Source organism: Trichophyton rubrum (assembly GCF_000151425.1).
Source record: "Trichophyton rubrum CBS 118892 genomic scaffold supercont2.9, whole genome shotgun sequence".
Lineage (NCBI taxonomy): Eukaryota > Fungi > Ascomycota > Eurotiomycetes > Onygenales > Arthrodermataceae > Trichophyton > Trichophyton rubrum.
In genome coordinates, this window is record NW_003456420.1 from 954,765 (window position 1) to 977,654 (window position 22,890).

Genomic DNA, 22,890 nt, shown 5'->3' on the forward strand with positions numbered 1-22,890 from the left:
GGTGGTGGTGGTGGTTGTGGTGGATTAAGGGAATTACATGGGTCGTTGATAGGACGGGACGTGGTGGTGGTCGACCGTGTAAATAAGCCTCATCCCATGGAAGCAAGAGAATTCGCGTGCTGGCAGCACCACCAGCCCACACACCACAACAGAATGAAATAACGAGAGAATTGGAGCGGCCAAACTCACCCTATCGACTGTAGATGACTTGCTGCTTGACTATTCACTGTAACTCTGTCTGAGAAGGTGACTATGTCTGGCTTCTGGGCGTATGTTTATATGAGTTCAGACCCCACGAGAATCGACCGCGTCAGAGAAATATAACCCTGGAGACGACGGTAAGCTGGTGATACGCCGAGTAAGAGATGAGAAGAAGGTAAAAGCTGCAGCCGGAGCGTGGTGATATTCGGCGTAGGAGATGCTGTGCTGTCGTGCGGGCGACGCTGGCGGTGCTGTTGATGTTGAAGAAGTTGAAGTTTTGCAAGTCAAAGAAAGTCGAAAAGATATAAAAGTTTCGCTGCCGTAATTTTGCCCTGTAATTTTGGGGGGTTTTGGGCTGGCGACGAACGGTCACGATACGCGGCTGGTACAGACGCCATACACGCTTTGCACGCTTTGCACGCTTTGCACGCTTTGCACGCTTTGCACGCTTTGCACGCTTTGCACGCTTTGCACGCTCTCGCTTGGCCGTGCAGGCGTATCAGCGTGACGCACGCAGACCAAAACAAAGGGCGTTACCACAGAAACCGTCATTTTTCGTCTTGTCATTATGGTATTTCGGTTACGGCACCACGCGATCGTCAAGGTCCATATTTCGAGCTTCCTTTTATTTATTTATTTATTTATTGTTTCCTTATATTCTTGGTAGATTGGGTATTCATTCTTGGCTCCCTTTCTGTTCGCCGTATAAGTTTCGTCTTATATGTTGTATAAACAGTAGGTGGAAACGGCAGCATATATAGTATGTGTTGCTAGGTGGCAGCCGCAGAAGAAATACTGTAAATAGAGATAACTATTAAACTCCTTGATTCAATGCCGCCTCCTATTGATATGCCTGCTCTCTATTGTCTTCTATTCCTCTCTGTTCACTATTATTCTTCTCCATGCCCTTCCGCTGCTGTCCTGCTTGACCAATTCGATATCACGTGACATGGGAATTTTGCGGCCAAAAAAGTTTTTTTATCAAAAAGCAAAAAAGTGACGAACGAAAAAAGGACGACGAGCTTCAACGCAAAGACGGATCGATTCAAACCAGCCGGCGCATTATCTGGGCGACGATAGAGGGCGGCTAAAACCTCTACATATAACGTGGAAGGAGGAAGAAGTGCAATTGAACCCTTTTTTGGGAGCCTTGATGGAGCAATAAGCCAGAAGAACACCTAGACATCGACGAAATTTATACCGGCCTGCAAGGAGCATCCAGGCACTCAATTGCACCATGCTGCAGGCTCGTGTACCATTTGGCGGCCTTCAACGGTCCTGCAAATGCCTCACAACGCTTGCATACCGGCCATTTTCCAGCACTCCCCTCAGGAGACAAGAGACAGCCGCTGACCCAGCTGATCTTGACGATGACCTTTCTATGGCTCCGCCTCCGGTCCGTGATAAGAGAGCCATCCAATTACGATCATACACACCACGTACACCCGGTCTCAGGCACTTGCGGAGACCTATAAACGACCATCTATGGAAGGGCAGACCAGTCCACGAGCTTACGTTCCCCAAGAAAGGTCATGGGAAAGGTGGAAGGAATTATACCGGACGAGTTACTGTCCGTCATCGAGGAGGCGGTCACAAGCGAAGAATACGCATTGTTGACTTTGAGCGGAACGAGCCTGGTCCCCATGTCGTCCAGAGAATTGAGCATGACCCCGGCCGGACAGCGCACATTGCCTTGTTGAAGTCTAAGCTTACAAAGAAATTGAGCTACGTTCTTGCGGCGGAGGGGATGAGGGAAGGCGATATCGTGCAAAGTTATCGTGCCGGTATCCCGGATGACCTGTGGGAGGCTATGGGCGGTGGTATTGACCCTGGTGTGCTGGCGGCCAAGACCGCTCGACGAGGGAACTGTCTGCCTCTACACATGGTTCCTATAGGTTCAATGATTTTCAACATTGGTCTACACAAGGGGAAAGGTGGTCAGCTCTGCCGTGGTGCTGGGACATACGGTATCCTGATGACCAAAGCCGGTGAAGCCCCCCCTCCATGGGAAGAAGTTAAGCCCAAGGAAGAAAACGCAACCGCTGAGTCAAAGGACAGCAAAGAACCGACCGAAGCCGAAGACACCTCAAGCGAAGCGGCCAAGGACGCTAAGCTTGATGCTGAAGTCGAAGCCGAGATCAGGAGTGACGCTGATGCTGCTGGTGAGAAAACCGTCATGTCTGAGCTAGAATGGAAGAGGCTCAAGAAGTTGTCCGAGCACGTTGCCGTCCGCCTGCAGAGTGGTGAAGTCCGTCTGATCCATAAGGACTGCTGTGCCACCATCGGAGTTGCCAGCAATGTCAACAAGAAGTATGCTCAGCTCGGTAAGGCAGGCCGAAAGCGCTGGCTCAACATCCGTCCTACCGTCCGTGGTGTGGCCATGAACGCAAAGGACCATCCCCACGGTGGTGGTAGAGGAAAGTCCAAGGGTGGTGTCCATCCCAAAAGTCCATGGGGTCTACCGGTATGTCCTTTTCACCTTTCTTCCGCCGTCTATCACAGTGTTGCAGTAACATTGCTAACTCAATGGTACAGGCCAAATCCGGATACAAGACAAGAATCAAGGCGAACATCAACAGAGATGTCATTACCCCGAGAGTCCGCAACCAAGGAAAGCGTCGCAGAGGATACAATTAGTGGCCTCACATCCTGCTGTCCTTTTTCTTGCTGCACGGTTGAAGAGTTGATGATAGAGCTCCTTCTGCTTACGTTCTTTGGGGAGCGTGTACTATATATTCCTGTACTAAAAGGCAATCTGATATGCTACTATATTACTACCTTAATATTCTTGCCACATCAGACCCTTTCGCGGCTGAGATCGTATTCTTGTCTATAAATATCATCGTCAGCTCTGATTATTAATGCCATGACGGCAACTTGCATCGCAAAAAGTTTGACTAGACAAGCATATTCTTATCCACATCGCAGGCAGCAGCTTTTACGTCGCCTGAACGTAATAAAAGAAAACGCTGTACAGCCGGAGAAGCGACATGATGTCCCTATCAATCAGATAAAATAGACGCCCTTCATCTTCGTCCATGTCGCCACGGCCGAAACCCGCGTTCATCTGATTCTGAGCCTCAATCCTTCCCGCCGTTCCACTCCCAACCAACCACCGGCTCCCCCGCAACTCGCCACTGAAAATACAGAAGATAACGGAGATTCAAGGCCGACGGGGAGACGGCAAGCGATATCAGCGGTTTTTCCCCCTGACGTAGCCATGGCGGGCGGCAATGAACCGACCGGCGCAGCTGTGGCTGAAAGCGCGGCACCAACGAGGACCCGGGCAGAGTCGCCAGGTGCTCAGGAAGGGAACCCGGGATACATACCTAGACCAAAGCGCATTGCCTGCGTTGTTTGCAGGAAGAGAAAGCTTCGATGCGACGGGGCAAAACCGAGCTGTGGGAATTGTTCACGGCTGGGCCATGACTGTGCTTATAACGAAGTCAGGAAAAAGAGCGGTCCAAAGAGAGGATATGTCAAGCATTTGGAAGCCAGACTAGGTATGAGAGTCTATGAGCAGCATTGATTTGGTTAACAATATATACAAGTGAGGTCTGCTAATAGCTTGGACAAACAGCGCAGGTCGAGACCCTGTTGAAGGGAGTCGATACCGCGGAGTCAAGTCGACCATCGCCGCCTACGAGAGCATTTGATAGCCAGAATGCGCCGTTCCAGGGACGACCGAACATGTTCCCTATCCGTACTGCAGTCCCAAAGTCAGTCGAAGCAGACCCAAATCTATCTCTCGATGGTATGGATGTGTTTGGAGATATGGGAGATATGCTACCCCCGCCAGCTACTCTTCCAACTTCGAACAGTGCTTCTTCGAGAGAGTTCTCGTGGGAAATGATCGGCTTAGGGTTGGAGGAACCCTTACCGAGTCAAGAGGTTATTGATGAATTGTACGTTATGTCTACTGAGGTTCATATAGTGGTTGATATAAGTGGCTAATATTCAATAACAGGGATGAAATATACTTTGAAAAGATACATCCGTCCTCTCCCATGATACATAAACCGCGCTATTATGCTGCGATGAATCTGGCACCTTCAATGCGCCCACCGATATGTCTGCGGTACATCATGTGGGCGCATGCGGCCGCTGCTACAGACAAATATGCAGACATACATACTCACTTCTACACCCGAGCTCGCAAGTACGCTGAACTAGATCAGATGAAAGGTCTAGGTGAGAACATTATATCAGTAGCGCATGCACAATGCTGGCTATTAATCGGGTGTTACGAGTTTAAAATGATGTACTTCCCCAGAGCGTGGATGAGCACCGGTTCGGGAATGCGGCTCTGTTTGATGTTGGGCCTTAACCGTCAGGATGCTCGTGGTCTAGATGTCAAGCAGGCTCTACCGCCAGCCAGAGACTGGACCGAGCGCGAGGAGAGGAGGCGGACCTTCTGGGCTGCTTTCTGTCAGGATAGATATGCCTCGGCTGGTACAGGCTGGCCGATGAGTGTGGATGAGAGAGATGTAGGTTTTTATCTGACCCAGCTCATCCAACTATAATATCTAGTATTGACATTTTGGTTGTCTAGATTTTGACAAATCTCCCTGCATCCGAAGAAGCATTTGTCAACTCCGTGGAGCAGCCAACCTCATCCCTAGCAGAGACTATATCCGGTCAAGAAACAAGTTCATTATCCCCTTATGCAGCTACGGTACTGCTAGCATGCATGTTTGGCCGTAATCTACACCATCTTCACCGTGTCACCACTAACGACAGAGACCACGATCTAAACGGCGAATTCTGGAAACGCCATCGAGCCCTCGACAATATCCTACTTCACACATCTCTCTCACTTCCTAACCACCTCCGTCTACCGGAAGGCATCAACAACTCCGAAATCGTGTTTGGCAACATGTGTATCCATGCCTCGACTATATGTCTTCACCAGGCTGCGATTTATAAGGCGGAAAAACACAGCATGCCTGGCCAGATATCTACAGAGAGTAAACGACGTTGTATCATCGCAGCCGATCAAATCACCCACATAATGAAAATGGTCTCTCATATGGACTTAGCGAAGGTAAATCACCCGAATATGTCATTCTGACCGACCAATGCTGACGTTGGCATGGATAGATGAATCCCTTCCTTGTGTTTTGTCTATATGTTGCTGCTAGAGTCTTCGTCCAGTACCTCAAGTCTAGGCCCCAAGACCAAGCCGTTAGATCTTCCCTTCAGTTCCTACTCTCAGCGATGAACGCCCTCAAGAGGAAGGTCCCTCTGGCAGAGTCATTCCTTGTCCAGCTAGATGTAGATCTTGAAGGGAGTGGGCTGATGACAGATGAGGGAGTGTCGAGATTCTCATACAGTAGTGTACACAGATCCCCAGAGGACGATGCTAGGCAGGCAGCCCTCCGTGTATGTTTCATCTCACCCTTTGGTATATATCGCGCGGCTAATATGTGTCTCGTGTTATAGGCAGTGCGTTCTCAGTTTGAAAAATGCGCTATCGGCATCATCGATATTGCTCTTTTGGACAAACAAAACCAGGATTCAAAAACATCTTCAACTTCAAAATCTCCAGCAACAAACTCATCATCAGATCCCCCAGGCGTACCTAGTCAAGGGCGCCCCAAACCTGGGGAGCAACAATTTCTTGCCCAATCTCAAGTTTATGGCCTAGGGGTGCCTGGAAATATACCCAATGTAGGAATATCCCAGGCACAAGATGACCATTTCAGATTCATGGACTTGGAGATAGATGCTTCGGCTGGTGGTACCAGCACCGGAAGCGAGCGCCATCACTCTTGCTCGGATAATCCCAGCCCAAACACAAATAAAACCTCCTCAAGCAGCTCGTTCTCACCAGCGCATCTCGATCAACCCTCCCCAAAGCAAGGTGGCATGCATAATCAGAAGCCTCTTCCCCAGCATCTTCCACCTTCATTGTCATACATGACCAACGATACTAGAAGCGCATTTGGAGCTTCAATGCAGAATCCAAACAAAACTAATACTACACCTTTCCCACAGGACTTCGCCGTAGCCACGTCAGAGGCTCAGTTCCAACAGGAACTTTTCAGCTTACCTGAAGGGTGGGATTTTATACAACAACAACAGCAACACTCCCAACCTAATGAATCAGATTTGATACCCCCTACCCCTACATCATCAACCATGGAAGCAGTTTTATCTTCACTTGAAGATATCCCATGGTCTCAATCTCCTGAAACATTTAATACTAACCAATGGAGCCGATAAACAGCTCAGTATTTTCGAATATACAACACACTAACTATATACCACTTTTGAATCTTATATTTTTGCTCTATATACACCACACAGTTTAATTGAATTTAATCATCCCAACTCTCCCAAACGGCCCATCACTCTATCATATACTACCCCTTTCCATCCATGCTATTCACCCACCTTTTAGTGTTTCATACTACTTCCGGGTTTTGTGTCAGTTTTCGTATGCTCACATACGCTAACGAGTATTTTGGTTACTTATATATATTCCCAATGCTCTCATGATTCAGGGACCTATATTTATGGAGGTTGAAAACTACGATTCTAAAACGGGATTTAAGAATTTAGGAATCTATGAGCATTTTCGTGGAAGGCAGTGATTTGGAAAGCGGAGGGCGCGTTTATCTCCTCTTATGTACATATACGCTGGCGGCGATTGTATCCTGCGATCGAATTGATCATTTGACGAATTAAATTAGAAGAAAATACACCAAAACGAAAAATATGCGACTGACAAAAGTATACGTCCTAGTAGTTGAATTAAAATTTGTAACACAACATGATGTAAGATCTTTCATTTTGATGTGTCATTGCAGGCAGTCAATTGTTGTAATTCAGTGACTCCTTTGGGTCTCCTTGTTTGCCCCTATATGGTCACTCTGTCGTTTACTTAAAGCAGCGGCGCTGACGGTAGCTATTATTATCGCCATAATAGAAACCTGGATCATACTAGTCATTGTGCCGTAACGAAGGTAAGTCTGGCACCTCTTTCTATTTAGTTCATATATCATCAGCAGGTTTCAGAAGTCACCTGCACCGGCACCTACGATGCGTAGGCCGTTATTTCCACTCCCAATACCCTCTGCATAGAGAGAGTACGCAAGACAATAGCGGGATGGATGCCAGGCTACGGCAGGGACCCCAACGTTGGAATTGCCCGTTGGTATAGTGTATACACTATCTCCGGTCTCAGCATGGAATATTTCCAAACCTGTGCCTCCGCAGTCGGTTTCATCACAGGCGCCCACTATAAACCGTCCGTCCCAACTCCAGCTAATACCGCGAACGGCTCCACCACCATTACTCGAGACAGTGCGCTGGCATACCCAATTCGTTGTATCCCAGAGGGAAATAAGTGAATCTCCTCCACCAATGGCTAGATACCTCGCAGTTGGAGCAAGCGAGACACAAAGACAAGCGGCTGTATGGGCATTGAGCGTATGTAGTGTGTTGAAAGATGGGTAAGATTCGATTTTGACAGTTCCATCCCCGGTAGTGAGGAAAAGATTTGGTTCGAAAGAGTGTGAGAATGCAATCCCATTCGTACGGATAGGTTGTTTATGGTGAGACAATGCTTTGTAGGTTGATGGCGCTTTTGGCGCATTGGGTGCAGGATTGGTAGACATGGCTACTGGTTCGACGGATATGGGAACTAAGGTGTCATCCTGGATAGAAAATTGTTAGAATACTTACTGTAGATACCGAAGTGAGTGAATAACAAGGAATTTGAATACCATTCTCCCAGCAAGCAGTACGCTTCCATCGGGGGACCATGCGAGGGAAAAGGCCTCCCCTCCAACATCGACACGGCCGACGCAGTTCTTTGAGCGCACATCCCAAAAGCGAACAGTTCCGTCCTTTGAGCAGCTGGCGAGCTCAGATTCCTTCACGGGGTTGAACGCTATCTGTTCGATGCCGGAAGCGTGCCCGCGCAAATCGGTTGAATATCTCACGTCTGGTCGTTCCGGGTTCCAGATGCGCAGCGTTCGATCAACAGATCCGGTTGCTATCAACGTTCCCGTTGGATTCCATGCCAAAGTACGGATGCTAAAAAGCACTAATTAGCATCATATTCCTTGTCTTCATTCAATATATGAGCACTGTAGAGAAATGGAGCTGCATGCCTATGAGAACCCGGGCCTCGCGCGTTAGGATCTGGGTAGCTCTGTGTCCGTAAGCCACCGAACAAATGAGCGAACCGATCCTTGGATACTAAATTCGAAGAAGCTGGCGGCATGTTCGGAGCTTCAAATTGAGCCCTCGCCGCTCTTCAGTTGAAGCGCCTGGGATGGGTTTTTTGTATCGTTGTGTTTGGCGCTTTTTGAAGCAGAAGCTCTCGGCTTGGCAGTCTGTTCAATTTCAATAAGATAAATGACATTAACGCAGTGAACCACAACACAATAGACTGTGAACGAAGTTTTATAATATACCCGACAGAGCTGAACCGTATAATGAGAGACTTTGACATCGATAGTCTCAGATACCCTTAAATCCTGCTGGCGTTGCTCGACAGCGGTGATATCAGGTGTTTTATGGAAGAAACAGCAGCAGGCAATCCCTAGACACAATGTTTGACTTCGAAGATCCATTGATGGACAAAGAGAAATGCCTTATATCAATTGGAAATTTGCCTGTATTCGTTGATCCCGCTCAGCCGCCTCAGAAGAGGGCGCCTTTTTCTGCTATACTCGGCCATGCGTTCAATCACAAGGTATGGGACAAATACTTATCTCCATAACAGTCCAGCTTATATTTTCGACAGGTTGAGTTAATAATTCCGCGACATGTACATGAGGCAGCCTGGATTTCAATTTTGGGAGAAATTAAGCCACATCAATATGCGCGAGCTATTTTTCCCTTATCAGGCTTGTTAGAAGGGGAATTTTTCACGAAATATATCAAGATTGGTACGTGTCCTAGCTTGCTTCTTCCGATACGATAAATATTGACATACATACATAGGAAATGTCCTTATGATATCAGAGGGAAGAAGCGGCATAGACAATGTCTATACTCTCAAAGACGGTAAGAAATAGCTTTCTAGTTTACTCTACTGGTGCTAAAACAGGTGCATTAGGGGTTCTTACACTTGAACTTGATAAGTCAACATATGAACGTGCAGGCCTCGTGGGAAAGGCCATTCGATCGGGGGATAGGAAGCACATAAAATCAAGATATAGTAGGCACCTCCGTAGTAGACGATCTCGATCTATATACTAATCTAACTATCTAGTGGTGGAAATAAATCTCCGACCCTCATCAATGTTACATGGCAAGAAAGGGTTCGAACGGATTTCATGGGCGTTTAAGAACGTTTTAAACAACTCTGTAACGTGGTTGTTTACTGATCTATCTGAACCCCCAAGTTTAACCGATGAGGGTACGACACTCCCTTATTCCTCTTGGTTGGTTCATTCTAACGAATGAAGCAGATGCCCCTATCAAAAAGTATCACCCACAGATCATTACGCTCTCGCCAGCAGAAATTATGATGGAAAAAGTTCTTGTACCACCCTTTGGTTCAGAGTCTCTCCTTCCGACAGAAGACAGAGATGCTCTCTGTGGGACCTGTGACGAGTTACAGGAGTGGTTGGGCCTAGCGTCATTGGGATCAGACCGGATTTTGGCAAGTGACTCAATCGATCCATATCTAAGCCGATATCAAGTTCCGCAGAAAGATAAATGTAAGACAACAGATCTAGTTAAGATCACATGGAGAGGTTTAATACCATCCAGCTGGGTTATGATGTTACTTTTATCAGTATTGTAAGGCTCCTTTCCACATCTATATTAGCTGGAAGCTTCTAACCTTCTGAATATAGACGGAAATGTGGCTCAAAGTCTACAAGTGCTGGCCACTGGTTTGGGCTCCTTGTCTCAGCAATGGGGAAGGACGCAGTGGATGGGAAGGATGGCTACTCTGTCATGGCATTACCCTTTACAAGTGCTAAGCGGGAGGGGGAAAATGTCGATTATAAGGACGAAGAGCCCTCTCCTCGACGGAAATATATCTGCTGGGAATATGTTGGTGGCAATGTTGCAAGCTTCTGACTCTGCATCTGCAGATATAGATAGGTTATTCTATTACTCCTGCGTGTATTATATCTTAAACTTGTTTCCTTCACAATACCCAGAACTGAACGCCGAACACAATCTATAAACACGAGCTTATAAAGGCGATGCTCAAGACCCAAGAAACATATATGGGGGTAATAAGATTGTTCCACAAAAGCCAACTGGCTCCAATTTGAGTCTAGGACAACGTAACCGCACTGTTAGTGACTTAAGAGGGGGCCTAGACATATCATCCGAGCATATCATTAAGAACATCCATCAGCACGGGCCTTTTTCTGACAATTTTCTCTCCATCCAATGGCTTTCCAACTTTCTGCGGCCTTTTCATGCCCGATGCAGATCCGGGGAAGGTGTTTGCCTTATTATTCTTCAGGGGACTAAGTGGAAGTCGAGACTGAGTCAATTTCTTTGTCGGACTTGGAGAAAAGGTGTTCGCCGTTTTGTTCGCTTTCGGAGTTCGAGAGTTCATTGCTTGTGTGAAGAGTGAATCGTGCTCTTCAAAGAAATGCTGGCTGACAGCATTAGGTGGTAGATCATACCGCCATTGATGCTCATCCATTAGAGCTGTGAACTTCCCTAGAAGCTCGTTTCCTTCACTAAGAGTAGCTTTGCTGCCCACTATGAGCATTTTGGTTCTGGCTCGGGTAAACGCGACGTTGACTCGCCGCCAGTCTCGTAGCAAGTCACCTACGTTCCTGTCCGAGTTGCTTCGTACGCAGCTCATGATTATGATTTCTTTATCTCGGCCCTGGAAACGGTCTGCAGTATGCATTTCAAGCCCGGAACCATGGTGCCGAAGTTTCTGTTTCAAGAGGGAGAGTTGGCTTCGATAGAGTGTAACAACGCCAATGTCCTGTGCAGCAATACCGACGGAGATAAATGCCTCAACAAGTTGTGCACAGAGTGTAGCCTCTACCTCGTTAATGATACGGGAGCCTTTAGCGGAGTCCAGAGCTTCCGGGCGAAGGGAATCTGTGTTAACAAAACGTGCTTTAGCACGAGGATCGATGAGGTCTCGAAGCCAACATCTGTTGTGACTAGGGCCTAGGCAGGGTGGTTGGGTAGAGGATGACGGGAAGGAAGTTGGATGAATGCGTTTTAGGCCGTCAATATTTGGAATAGAAAGTGAGCGGGTTGCAATGGCTGGCGTTCCACATTTGAGATGGTTGGAGTATATCAGCGTATTTGATAGAAGCATGACCTCTTCACACATGCGGTATTGATGTTCTAGGTTCACCACTGAGGATGGATGCATGTCACATAGCAACTTGAACAAGCTAAGGTCAAGACCGCCCTCAATGGCTTGTTTGCTTTGAACAAGCGGAGGTAACTGGTAATGGTCTCCCACAAGGATGAACGTTTTAGCCATGCGAATAGGGCCTAGGCAAACAGGCAAGGTAATCTGTGAGGCTTCGTCGACTATACAGTAATCAAAAGTTCGGGTATTAAAGATTCGATGATTGACCCCTAAACATGTTGTTGCTACAACTTTTGAGTTTTCGTATGAATCTTCAAGTTCCTCAATTGTATTCTTCGGTGTTGCTGCCATTTCCGCGAATTGTTGAACTTCGGGGTGAACCTTTGACGGTGTTCCTAGACGGAGGATTCTATACTTATCATCTCGAATCTTGAGCAGGATGTTATCGACTGCTGTGTGGGTGTAGGAGGTGAGTAGAACACTTTTCCCTTGGGACACCAGGGCACGAATGATTTGGGCGATTGTTGTTGTTTTACCGGTTCCAGGCATACCGAGGACCAACGCATAATCCTCAGCAGTTAGAACCTTCCCAATGGCCATTTTCTGATCCATATTTAGATTAGGCCCAACACTCTCTGGGAGGAGAGAGAGGGGTGAACCAGGTTTGAAAACCGGTGCAGCTCCCTCTACAATCAACTCGCGGAGCCGAGCAGACTGAAAAACATCCCGCGCCATCAGGGAAACTAGATTGTTTCTAACAATGGCCAGTCCATTGCTAAATTCGTCTTTGTCCAGCCTGTAAAGCATCGGGCTCTCTGTGTCACGGTTTATATCTATGGCATTCTTATTTTTGGACGAAATATCCATGATACCCTGGAAGGCTTGATTGTTGACGGCGTCGAAGCCGGGCTCTTTATTTCGAGCATTGTGAAGTCGTCTGTCAACTGCCACTGTGATGCGTCTCGGGCTGATTTGCACCACAAATCCGTTTGCAAGAGCGAAATGACCTTGCTCGTCGGAGATAACAATTGGCTCACCAACGTTGATCTGTGATTCTGTAAATGAGAAGCTTGAGACCGACTTCGGCTTGATGAAGGTATACTGGAACCGATTTATTCGTGGCCCTTCCGAATTCTCAGACGCAGAACCGTTCTCAATAATGACGTTGCCGAAGCATCTCCCTACTCCCTCGCGTTCAGCACTAACCATAGTCCATAGCTCACGGCGGAATTTTGACATCTCCTTCTCTTCAAGAGTGAGGAGGTCATCCCATTTCTTAAAAAATGCCTGATGAGGAGCCCTGAGATGACCAGATGTTTCTTGGAAGATCTTCCCTACCCCGCTGGTTTCCTCTGTGCCGTCATCGACAAGTTTATGATAAAGGAAGCATGATGTCTTTGCGTAGCAAGGGCTGCAAAGTCTAGAATTCTTTAACATGGGTGGGAGCTCCAGATGTTGGCGGAGATATCCGGCGAGTAAATTTCGCTGCTGAATCATTTGCCGTATCTCCCCCGGTATGGCGCGAACACGAAGAGTCTTTGATATTTCCAAATAATATAATATCCCAAAAGTAACATTTATATCTGCTGGTCGTTAGTGTTCAGCTCTTCAGCTTGAAAATGCAAATGAGAGGAAGCCGACATACCATAGCGGTCAGAAAGGAGTAATGAGTATAATGCCGTTTGCGCTCGATGTGATTGATTTGTATTATTCTTTCCCGTCTTGACTTCCAGAGGAACTGTGAGCGTTTTTTGGCTCCCTTCTTCCTCAAGGACGATTTGTACGGTAGCATCGATATTGCCTTTAAGGCCGTACATAGGCGACCATACATGCTCTTCAACCTCAAGCAGTTTATTGATGCATATCTTTGATGTAGCTCCGTTCCTATCATCCATCATCGAGCCAGCCTGTAAGAAATTTCTATTAGAGCATGATCAATGTAGCGTATTCTAGCGAGAGCATACCGTTGGACGAGGATGGACATATGACTTTGCCCAATCTCTAAGGGCAGGCATCTTGGACTCAAGATAGCTGGCTGCATCGTTGAAAGTGAGATTAACGTCAAACAGGCTTTCAATATATTTTGGTAAAATGGAATTGATAAGATTCTTCAACCAGGGTAGGTTCCAAGTATTTGCTTTCATAGCCTCTTGAAAGATTTCATGCAAGATATGGCCATAGACCTGAGGCTTGTTAGCATCGTTGGTGGCCTTGACGCGGTCCTGCAGAACGGCACGGCGAGGGCATGTGAAGGAGTCCGCCACTACAGTGGCAGAGATGAGGTGGTCTGGATCCAGGATGATGGCGTGACTGGAAGAGTCGTCAACAAGGCATTGGCCACTGCGATCGAAGTTGCCTATGAGGTGAATATAAGTGTCCTTAGAAACAGCAGAGTCAAACCATGAGTCCCGTAGCGTGATGGCGCGAGTTTTTTTCTTCTTGTCCTCACGGACGACCAGTACCTACGAACGTTAGCATGAGTTTTTAGGTATGTATACACAACACAGATGAGAGAGGGCATACTTTCTCCCACTGAATACGGCCTTTGCTATTGGTATATGTATTTTCGGCTAAATCTATGACAAGATAGCGCTTGATGGCCTGCGGATTTTGACTGGGCTTGATAAACAGTAAGCATGCGAACTATATGTAAGTATGTATTTATGAATACAGGGTACGACCAACGTTGTCACCAGGATCAGAATCGAATGAATCTAATTCCATAATATTTTCAAACTCTTCCTCAGGAACAATCCTATTCACCTGGCCTTTTTGCGGGGTGACAGGCGGTTTAACAGTAGCCGTAGCCGTGGTATTCGTCGTTGCGGCATTTTTCGAAGTAGTGGGTGCAGGTACGGGGTTATTCTTAGTGTATGTTGCTATAATCTCATCCATGCCGTCGTAATCATCATTATCGAAATCATCGGAGTCATCGCTCATATCTTTGGCGAGCTGTGAGAAGGTATCATAATTGGCATTTGTATCAGGCCGTAATGTGTTAGGGGTATTTTTGCATTTCTGCGTGTCTAGAAAAGCCTCATTCGTTGAAGCAGCTGCGAGCTCAAAAAACTCTTGGTCCTGGTCGTCATAACCATAGTCTGACGACAATTGATCCTTGTTTGGTGGTGGAAGCGTATCTGGATGTCCTCTACGCGTGGGAGATTCAATGGTAAATCTCATGCGTTTAGACGGCTGCTCATCTGCTCTGTCAGGCAAAGGTGAAGAGCTAGGCGGGGCTGGGGCAGGAGGATCCTCATTTTTTGAACCAGACTTCTTCAAGAGGGACTTCTGTATCCTGTCAACAAGCATATTGATTCTTGAATTGCCAAAAGGACCCTGCTCGCCTTCTTCAGTAGTAAGAGGCCGCCTAATCCGCCTATTTGATCCTAACCAGTCCACAGACCGTTTCCCTTTGGTGGCCGATTTGGGCCAGTCAATGGCACAGCTGTTTGTTCTACGTAGACTGGCCGCCTTTCTTGCACTACCCTTGAGGCCTGGAGTACGCGGAGAAGGAGGTACATTGCACTCTGGCAGATCTGCCTTGCCCACGTACCTATTCCAGAGCTCTGCAGCGGCATCGTGCTGGGGTGTAGTCAACATCAGCTTGTCCGAAGCGAGCATAGTGGTAAAGGAACCATCCCCGGAGATATAGGAGGGCGAACTGCTAGGTGACAAACTCCGGTTACGCCTCTTACTCGCAGTATTTGGAGTTGATCGTGAAAAGGAGCCTCCGTGGTCCCAGAAGACATGGTCTCCGGGCGTGATCTCCTTCTCTGGCGCGTTTTTGAGGGCGTCTTCGGTGTTGCTTATCATGTCTGCAAGCGGTATTTTGTGGACTGGCGTCTCTGGGCATGGTACCGGCCTGGTTGCATCAAATTCTGGCTTTGATACTGTCTTTCCCGTCTCCTCTGACTCTTGAGTCGGCTGTTCCAGTAGGTCGTCCTCCATCTCGGTCGTCCGCTTTGGAGCGTATCTAAAGGCGTCTAGCTTCGCTCTAGAGTTCGAGCAGACAAAGGGGTCATGCATCATTGTGTCTTATACGGGTGTCCTCTTCATCTCATCTTTGTGGTCTTTCTTGAGTCTTCTTCAACTCGTTTGTTGCGTTTCATAATGTTATCGGCTTTTAAGTGTTTTTTTCCTCTTTTGACGTTGCAAACGCGACGCGACAGAAGCACGGTCACGTGGGTCGTAACTTGCATGAGACGAAGAAGCAAAGAGCAAAAGAAAGCAAGGAAAAGATGATAAAAAGCAAATAAGATGAAGGTGAACTTGATAGCAGACAGAGAGGGAAGATGGATGACCTAGATTGGAACATGTGGTAGTCATGTCGGAGGACTTTGACTATGTCGCTTATCCTCACACCTCTATACAGGCCTGGTAGACGCTGATATAGATCATACCTAGAACACCGAGTCTCCATATATTGCCATCTATTCCATACATATTCTGCTCTGCTCATCTTACTTATTCTCATTTCTTTTTCTGGTGTTCATCACGATCTCTCAGCACATCTCTTCATGTTCTTATTACATCCTGCCATACAAAGTACGATCCCATGCTATATGCAGCTCGAGTCTATAGATCGAGTCACTAAACCACTATCAACACAAGTGCGGCCATGCAGTCCGAATCCCAACTATCTGTATATAACCCTGCAGCTTCTCCCACCACTTCCTGATGCTTCATCCTTTCCGTCTCTCGTCTTATCATCAATTCCTATGCATCTTTTGCCAACTTCTTATCGCTCTTCGTTTTTCGTTCGACCTTTTAAAATGCCGCAAAAACCTTGCTGCTTAGTCAGCTTCCGGCCTGCTCGCCGACTTTTGCATTTCGGCTTTTTCGTCGTTCTTGTGACTTCAACTTTCGACTTCGACTTCGACATCACCAACTTCTCATTCTCCTCAGCGCTCTCAGGATACTTTGAAGACACTCGGTACAGACAAGATGTCGCAGGATAAGGCCCCATTGCCGTTCGCCTACCAGTTTGCCGCTGGTGCGGTTGCCGGTGTCTCTGAGGTTGGCTATTCCCCTCTAAAGCCATTCTTTCGGCCTGCGGCTGGCTAACTGTCAATTACCTACAGATTCTCGTCATGTACGCCTGTACCACCTTCCATATTGCTGCCATGACAGGTCCCATACTGACAGTCGACTAGGTATCCTCTGGATGTCGTCAAGACCCGAGTGTAAGGCCTCTCCACCATCTCCGGCAACGGAAGTTAACGCCATAGCCATATGCTAACAATTACTCCAGCCAACTTCAGACCGGTGCCGCCAAAGGCGCAGAGGGATACAATGGCATGTTTGACTGCTTTAGCAAGATTGTCCGGAATGAGGGGTGCGTCCTTTACGCCCGCTGTCTGCCTTGTGCGCCAGAGATAGTTGAGCTAACAAAAGCAGGTTCTCCCGCCTGTACCGCGGCATTAACGCCCCTATCCTGATGGAAGCACCCAAGCGAGCAACAAAGTTCGCAGCAAATGATAGCTGGGGCGCCTTCTATCGCAAGATCTTCGGTATGGAAAAGGCTAACCAGCCACTGGCTATTCTTACCGGAGCCACTGCCGGAGCCACAGAGTCCTTTGTCGTCGTCCCCTTTGAGCTCGTCAAGATCCGTCTGCAGGACAAGGAGTCCGCCGGTAAGTATAACGGTATGATTGATGTCGTTCGCAAGATCATCAAGCACGAAGGCCCCCTGGCACTGTACAATGGTCTCGAGGCTACCCTTTGGCGCCATATTCTTTGGAACGCGGGATACTTTGGCAGTATCTTCCAGATCAGGGCACAGCTGCCTGCAGTTGAAAAGGGAAACCAGAGCCAGCAGATGAGAAACGATATCATTGCCGGAACTGTTGGAGGAACTCTCGGAACAGTCATCAACACCCCCATGGACGTGGTTAAGTCGCGAATTCAAAACAGCCCCAAGATCGCCGGCTCTGTACCCAAGTATAACTGGGCATGGCCTGCGTTGGGAACTGTGATGAGAGAGGAAGGTTTCGGAGCACTGTATAAGGGATTCCTGCCCAAGGTGCTTCGACTGGGCCCCGGAGGCGGTATCTTGCTCGTTGTGTTTACTGCCGTGACGGATTTCTTCCGCACCTTGAGAAAGGAGTGATGTGTTGGTTATTATTTTGAAAAATTTATATACCGGCTCGGGATGTAGATGACAGACGAGGCGTTGGCCGCCAGGCGAGCATACTCCGGACGGAGACACATTACAACCATTTCTGGCGATTCAGGCATGCTGTTACTGGTATATATGCATGCGTCACTGCTAGAGCTCTCCGTTCTCCGTCCAGTAGATGGACAGACAGACAGCTTCCTGATGATACCACTATTTTTCTTCCGTACCTTTGGCGCATAGACATTGGCATACTACAGGAATAGATTTCATTACATATGTATATCTTTCCCTTTCTTACATTTTCTGTTCAAACACAAGAGTAAAGTCAATGAGTACGGTTCATGTCGTTATTAGGGGATGATATTAACTACATAAATACAAAACAAGGCTAATCGGAAAAGAAGAAAAAGAAAGAAAAACTGTACTACGAATGGGAGGTAGAGAAAAGGGGGTCAAGTAAAGGAAAAGAAGACATGTAAGGGTGGCATGACAGCATAGCCCAAGGAAATAGGCAAAAGAGACATGAACCAATGGGGACTGGGGAAATGGGGTATGCATGAAATGTATATCAGAAAAGCCATCAATCAATCAATCAATCAGGCAACTAACGTCTGCCATGTGAAAAGTAGGAAATAAAGGTCAAGCAGTACGTAGCGCATGTACGCGGGACATCAGCCAACCGCCTGAAATGGAGAAAACCAAAATAAGGAGATATGAGAAAAGGGAACCTGGGTACCCTGCTATATGTATAAAATAGATCTGACGGGGAAGGAAACAAGAACCCGGGAGTGAGATGGGAATTCGGGGCGAATGGAAGGACAGACAAGGCGCTGTGGGATATCAAAATCGGTATCAATCAATCAATCAATCAATCAATCAATCGTGACTTCGTAGATGTATGTGTATGTTGTGATATACGGGGATATATGAAAGAGATGGCCAAAAGGAGCTGGCAGGGGCGTATAAGGAGAGGAAAGGGGGTGTTGGTAGTCAGGAGTGAAATGCCATGCAATGCCATGCAATGCCATGCCATGCATGAGAAAGCTAACAAGAAGACAAGCACGCAGGTGAGCAGAAGCAGCAGCATGAAAATAAAAAATGAAAAGAAAATCACGTAGCAAGGAGAAAGCCCGAAATGTATAAACGAAATAACAGTGCAGCAGGAAGCTAAGCCTTCACCCGATGCTGAGTCGCCCAACCTGACCCACTGACCAAATCATCTCTTTTCGAGCTGTAGAGACGAAGCAAGTAAACGCCACCGACCATATATGCAAAACGTGGACCTAACCCTTAGATGGATAGTTGACTTGGATAGCAAAAAAGAGGAAAGACAAGATGGAAAAAGGAAGATATGGTTTCTTTCATATTTCCATTGCATATTCGTCTTCTTCCTTGACGCTTAGGCCGATGTGTCCTGAGCTATTCCAGAACTGAGAGCTGTTGAAACCGGGACTGTTGCCCGATGTTTGGGTCTGGGATTGGGCTTGCGGTTGGGTTTGAGGTTGAGATTGGTCTTGCGAGGGGCTGTTTGACTGAGGAAGCGATTCGCCTGAGATTGTTGTATGTTTCGGGACGCGGAGCCCGCTTCCGACTCCACGAGAATAAGAGAAGTTGACACCATCGTTTGCCTCCATGGCATCGAAGACCTCTGTTCTCATCCGGCGATCTTCTTCGGTTTGCTCAAAGGGCCACTGACCACCAAGTGAGGCAATGTACTCCGCGAGTTGGTCCTCCTGTTCGAGCTTGCGATGTAGAGCCCACATGAGGTCACGAGTCCAGCCGACAGCACCGTTGAGAATGTCGCCCTTATTGGGGCCTTTCTCCTTCTCCTCGATGGGCAGGCCCATAGTAATGTTACCTGCGGTGGCGCGCCGGGCGGAGGGACCGGCGAGCAGGGATGTGGCAGGGTTGTGGTTTGGAGGGGAGGAAGCGTTGGCGCCTGAGGAAGTGGAGAGAGCGGAGTTGTTGACTAACTGCTTGCGGATCTTTTCATCTTCGAGACGGTGTTGAGGTACAAGATGAGAAAGATCCTGGATGCGTTCGTTGATGTTGTCTCTTCGTCGGCGCTCGACCATGTTATGTGAGGCACGGCGCCGACGGCGCTTGGCTTCTTGGGACTCGAGTGACTGGGAGGAAGACGAGTGGTGGTGGCCGTGGAGGGAGTCAACTTTGGCCGGCAGGGAAGCATGTTTAGCGGACTTGAGCATCTCGTGGATGTTGGCATGGTGGGAAGCGTGGTGTCCACCAGGCGAAGAGATCGGGGACTCCATAAGCGATTGAGCGCTACCGGGGGTGCCGTTCCACTGCCCGGACATGCTCTTCTGATGCTGAGATTGTAGACTAACGGCACGGATGGGCTGCGAGGAGTAGCTTCCTGAGTCTGGAGTATTGATATTAAGCCCACCGATGCCGATGCCTGGAGTCTTGGGGGTGACGGGGCTTCTCGCGTCACCCTGGAAGGAGTTGCGGGCAGCCTTACCTGCGACAGAGTAGTTTTGGTCAAAGTGGACGTTCATGGCGTTCATGTGTGGCGAGGTCGCTTGTGGTGTATGCTGCACTTGGCGGAACTGGTCGTAGTTGAAGGAAGAGCGTAGGAAAGGGGACTGTATGGGAGCACCGTCGGGTGTGTTGGAGTAGATATGGGACATCTGGCCCTGGTGGCTCATGGAGATGGCGGTAGGCTGGCGCTGGTCGAGGCCATCGTCTCTTGAAAGGTTCTGGCCGTTGATTTCGAGGTCGAGTAGCTCGTCGGTGTCGATTCCAGCGTTACCGAGTGTGAAACTAGAGGACAGATTTTGGGAGCCGAACGGATGGTGGTGGGAGACGAAGCCGTTTTGTTGCATGGTGAGCTCTGACGGATCGATTCCCTCGCTTCCGTTGGCTCCGGCTCCTGAACCTGTGCCTGTACCTGAGCCACCGAACTGGTTGCCATAGGACGGCGTCGGGATCCCGTAGGCAGAAGGGGACATCATGAACTGATGGGGGTTGTTGGGCTCGTCAGGCTCGCTCTTGATCATCGTAGCAGAGATGTCGCCCATTCCTTGTCTATCACGCTGCAGGTGTGTCTCCAGCCTGTTCAGATAAGGTCCGTATCTCTCTCTATGTCTCTCTAGTCTGCGGTATCGCTGTATGTCTTCCTGGTGCGTCTGGCGATCCAGGGAGGTTCATGAATCTAGTAGCGGTCAGCATCTGCAATCGCAAGCCTCGCACGCTCTCTCCCGCTCTTTATCTCTTACTCGCTCGTAGTCGTCTTCTTCTTCTTCTTCTTCCTCTCTTCCGGTATCCTCCCTTGTAGCCGCTATATCCTGTATCCCCGACGTCTCAGTCTATGTCGCCTCGCCGTCTCGTCTATGTCGAAGTTGCGAAGTTGAGAAAAGGTCGTTGAAGGCGGTGGAGCCGAAAAGGGTTAAGGCCGGCAGAAAAATAACTATGTCAACGAGGTCGCCGAAGCTGGACAAGCTGAAGACGGTCAAAGAGAAGTCGAAGTTGATGCAGACAGACAACCAAAAGAGTTCGCAGTTTATAAGAAGAAGCGGTGCGGAGTCTGTTTCCTGATTGTCGAGAGTTGACGATTCTGGTATTTCTTCCAGGCAGACTCAGGTGGTTGGTGTCACACAGACGGCGCGCAGAGTCTTGATCCGACAGCCAGACAGCCAGAAGGGCGAGAAAGCAGCAAGTTGATACGATGAGTCCGCGGAGGACGATATGCGGATTGGCCTGCTTAGCGAAACGGAGTAGGCGCGGGTAGCCTCGAGGGTTCGGGGTTCAAGCTCGCGAAGAACGAGAACAGATATCAGGGCAGGGCGCAATCGCAATCCAATGCCGCGCTGCTACCTGGGTTTTGCCGACACAAAAGGAATATACAAGTTCGAAGCAGTCAGGGTCAAGCAGTCAGGCAGTTGAAAACATGCAGAAGGAGAGAGAGGCCGGACGGCTGGCTTTATGGACGGCCAGCTGCAGCTCTCATTCGTGATGGTTGGTGATGCAGATATGGGGGGGGTGTGGAGGGTTAAGGAGGGACCACTACGAAGGGGGTGGGATGGACGAGGTCATGCAGCCAGTCGATCGGTCTTCTTCTTTCTGCTGCCTCTGCTGCCTCTGCTGCTGCGGATAGGTTCGAGGGTCTAAGTATGCTAACCTACGAGGTATACAGAGAAGTACATAATGGGCGGGATAAGGTTGAGACAAGAGTAACCAAGTTACCCTTGCCACTTGGAGCGAGAGTTGAAGAAGATGGGTGGGAGTATTCAGCGTGCCAGTCGCATGGGATCAGCCACAGGCTCGCTGTGAGGGCTGCTGCTGGTCGGCTGGGTTCCGAGAGAAGGTCTGCAAGATCGAGGAATATCGGATCCGCTTCCGTGAAGGTTCTCTCGATGCTGATGCTGGTGTCTATCATCGTGCCGATAGACGGACCAGCTAACTAGTAAGCTATTTGAGAGTTACCACAGTGATCTGACTATTGAAAGGCGTCTGGCTGCTGATTACTCGACAACTGAAGCCTTTCGAGCCATGGTTCCCACGCGGCGTCGGATAAGCCGAACCCTAGCTGTCTGTCTAAGACTCTCTCGCCTCTGGCTTGTCTGTACCGCGTATCCTGCTGTCGCTAGATGTATTTTCCTCTTTGCTTTTCTGCTGCTGCTGGTACTCGCTCGTATCTCTTCTCTCCCCTTTGTTTGCGCCTTCGCGCCGCCTGCAGATTTATATACATATTCCTCCGCCCATCTTTTATCTGCCGTCTTATCTAATCGTCTGCATGCTGACTCAGCATCAACCTCACCTCCTGCTTTTCGATCGTTTTGCGCGGCTTCAGCTTCATCATCAGCTTCGTCTTTCACGTCCACGCTGATATCCGGCGATTCCTGCTGCCTACCGACTGTCCGCGCCATATTCTACATTCTGGCTGCCTGTCTAATCGGCCGTCGACGAGTGCCCGACTCACCCTGCTCCATCTACTAGGTTCGGCCCCGTCATCTGACCTCTCATCATCCACCGTCTCACCCTCGCTCCGTCTGCCTGTTCATCCTCTGCTGCTTGTATCTGCTCCATGACTCGCGCTAAACTAACCTTCACAGCCAGCTTCAGTCTACTCCCAGAGCCTGCTCGCATCTCGAGACCCGATCTCTCAAAAACAAACTACCACCAGTTACAGACAACAGAAGGCCTCTCTGACAGCATACAGCTTAAACCTATCGGGCCCTTCCCACCCTCTTTGCTTCTCCCTGGGATTTTGGCAGATCGCTGCTTGTGCCACACGTCATCTGATTCGATATCCATACGCATCCGGGCAGAAAGAGTCAAGCAA

The 22,890-nt window shown here is 48.6% G+C and overlaps 8 protein-coding genes across 10 annotated transcripts; 5 read left to right on the top strand and 3 right to left on the bottom strand.

Moving 5' to 3' along the window:
* Positions 1-1,438: 1,438 nt before the first annotated feature.
* Positions 1,439-3,037, top strand: TERG_07337 (uncharacterized protein; the record flags this gene model as incomplete). Its single annotated transcript, XM_047748754.1, has 1 exon — positions 1,439-3,037. One exon carries the CDS (start codon positions 1,439-1,441, stop codon positions 3,035-3,037), a length of 1,599 nt encoding a protein of 532 aa, XP_047604742.1.
* Positions 3,038-3,421: 384 nt separating this feature from the next.
* TERG_07338 (uncharacterized protein) lies at positions 3,422-6,426 on the top strand (the record flags this gene model as incomplete). The annotated part of the gene is made up of 6 exons (XM_003232445.1): positions 3,422-3,704; positions 3,782-4,106; positions 4,169-4,688; positions 4,754-5,245; positions 5,302-5,583; positions 5,644-6,426. The coding sequence occupies 6 exons, from the start codon at positions 3,422-3,424 to the stop codon at positions 6,424-6,426; spliced, it is 2,685 nt and encodes an 894-aa protein (XP_003232493.1).
* Positions 6,427-7,217: 791 nt separating this feature from the next.
* On the bottom strand, positions 7,218-8,434 carry TERG_07339 (uncharacterized protein; the record flags this gene model as incomplete). The annotated part of the gene is made up of 3 exons (XM_003232446.1): positions 7,218-7,862; positions 7,932-8,244; positions 8,397-8,434. The coding sequence occupies 3 exons, from the start codon at positions 8,432-8,434 to the stop codon at positions 7,218-7,220; spliced, it is 996 nt and encodes a 331-aa protein (XP_003232494.1).
* Positions 8,435-8,764: 330 nt separating this feature from the next.
* Positions 8,765-10,248, top strand: TERG_07340 (uncharacterized protein; the record flags this gene model as incomplete). Its single annotated transcript, XM_047748755.1, has 7 exons — positions 8,765-8,908; positions 8,960-9,104; positions 9,160-9,222; positions 9,275-9,376; positions 9,431-9,562; positions 9,627-9,963; positions 10,020-10,248. 7 exons carry the CDS (start codon positions 8,765-8,767, stop codon positions 10,246-10,248), a joined length of 1,152 nt encoding a protein of 383 aa, XP_047604743.1.
* Positions 10,249-10,501: 253 nt separating this feature from the next.
* Positions 10,502-15,499, bottom strand: TERG_07341 (uncharacterized protein; the record flags this gene model as incomplete). The annotated part of the gene is made up of 5 exons (XM_003232448.1): positions 10,502-13,053; positions 13,116-13,377; positions 13,435-13,932; positions 13,994-14,113; positions 14,156-15,499. 5 exons carry the CDS (start codon positions 15,497-15,499, stop codon positions 10,502-10,504), a joined length of 4,776 nt encoding a protein of 1,591 aa, XP_003232496.1.
* TERG_07342 (uncharacterized protein) lies at positions 15,416-19,452 on the top strand. Its single transcript, XM_003232449.2, has 5 exons — positions 15,416-16,486; positions 16,552-16,562; positions 16,624-16,653; positions 16,722-16,805; positions 16,868-19,452. Exons 1-5 carry the CDS (start codon positions 16,415-16,417, stop codon positions 17,577-17,579), a joined length of 909 nt encoding a protein of 302 aa, XP_003232497.1. The 5' UTR covers positions 15,416-16,414; the 3' UTR covers positions 17,580-19,452.
* Positions 18,950-20,974, bottom strand: TERG_07343 (uncharacterized protein; the record flags this gene model as incomplete). 2 transcript variants are annotated; one of them, XM_047750377.1, is made up of 2 exons in its annotated part: positions 20,825-20,974; positions 18,950-20,760 (listed from the first exon to the last, which is right to left on the bottom strand). In XM_047750377.1, exon 2 carries the CDS (start codon positions 20,624-20,626, stop codon positions 18,950-18,952), a length of 1,677 nt encoding a protein of 558 aa, XP_047607216.1. In that variant the 5' UTR covers positions 20,627-20,760; positions 20,825-20,974. The 2 variants fall into 2 exon arrangements, with proteins under 2 accessions (XP_047607216.1, XP_003232498.1); XM_003232450.2 differs by having other exon boundaries at positions 18,950-20,974.
* A 676-nt stretch (positions 20,975-21,650) lies between these two features.
* On the top strand, positions 21,651-22,890 carry TERG_12539 (uncharacterized protein). 2 transcript variants are annotated; one of them, XM_047751486.1, is made up of 2 exons: positions 21,651-22,544; positions 22,661-22,890. In XM_047751486.1, exon 1 carries the CDS (start codon positions 22,098-22,100, stop codon positions 22,542-22,544), a length of 447 nt encoding a protein of 148 aa, XP_047607218.1. In that variant the 5' UTR covers positions 21,651-22,097; the 3' UTR covers positions 22,661-22,890. The 2 variants fall into 2 exon arrangements, with proteins under 2 accessions (XP_047607218.1, XP_047607217.1); XM_047751485.1 differs by having other exon boundaries at positions 21,651-22,890.

Excerpts from the sequence above, each read along its gene's own strand:
- TERG_07342 (XM_003232449.2), top strand. The coding sequence starts at position 16,415 with ATGTCGCAGGATAAGGCCCCATTGCCGTTCGCCTACCAGTTTGCCGCT. Across the intron at positions 16,654-16,721 it reads GATGTCGTCAAGACCCGAGT|CCAACTTCAGACCGGTGCCG; the intron begins GTAAGGCCTCTC and ends CAATTACTCCAG. Across the intron at positions 16,806-16,867 it reads AAGATTGTCCGGAATGAGGG|GTTCTCCCGCCTGTACCGCG; the intron begins GTGCGTCCTTTA and ends TAACAAAAGCAG.
- TERG_12539 (XM_047751485.1), top strand. The coding sequence starts at position 22,098 with ATGGTTCCCACGCGGCGTCGGATAAGCCGAACCCTAGCTGTCTGTCTA.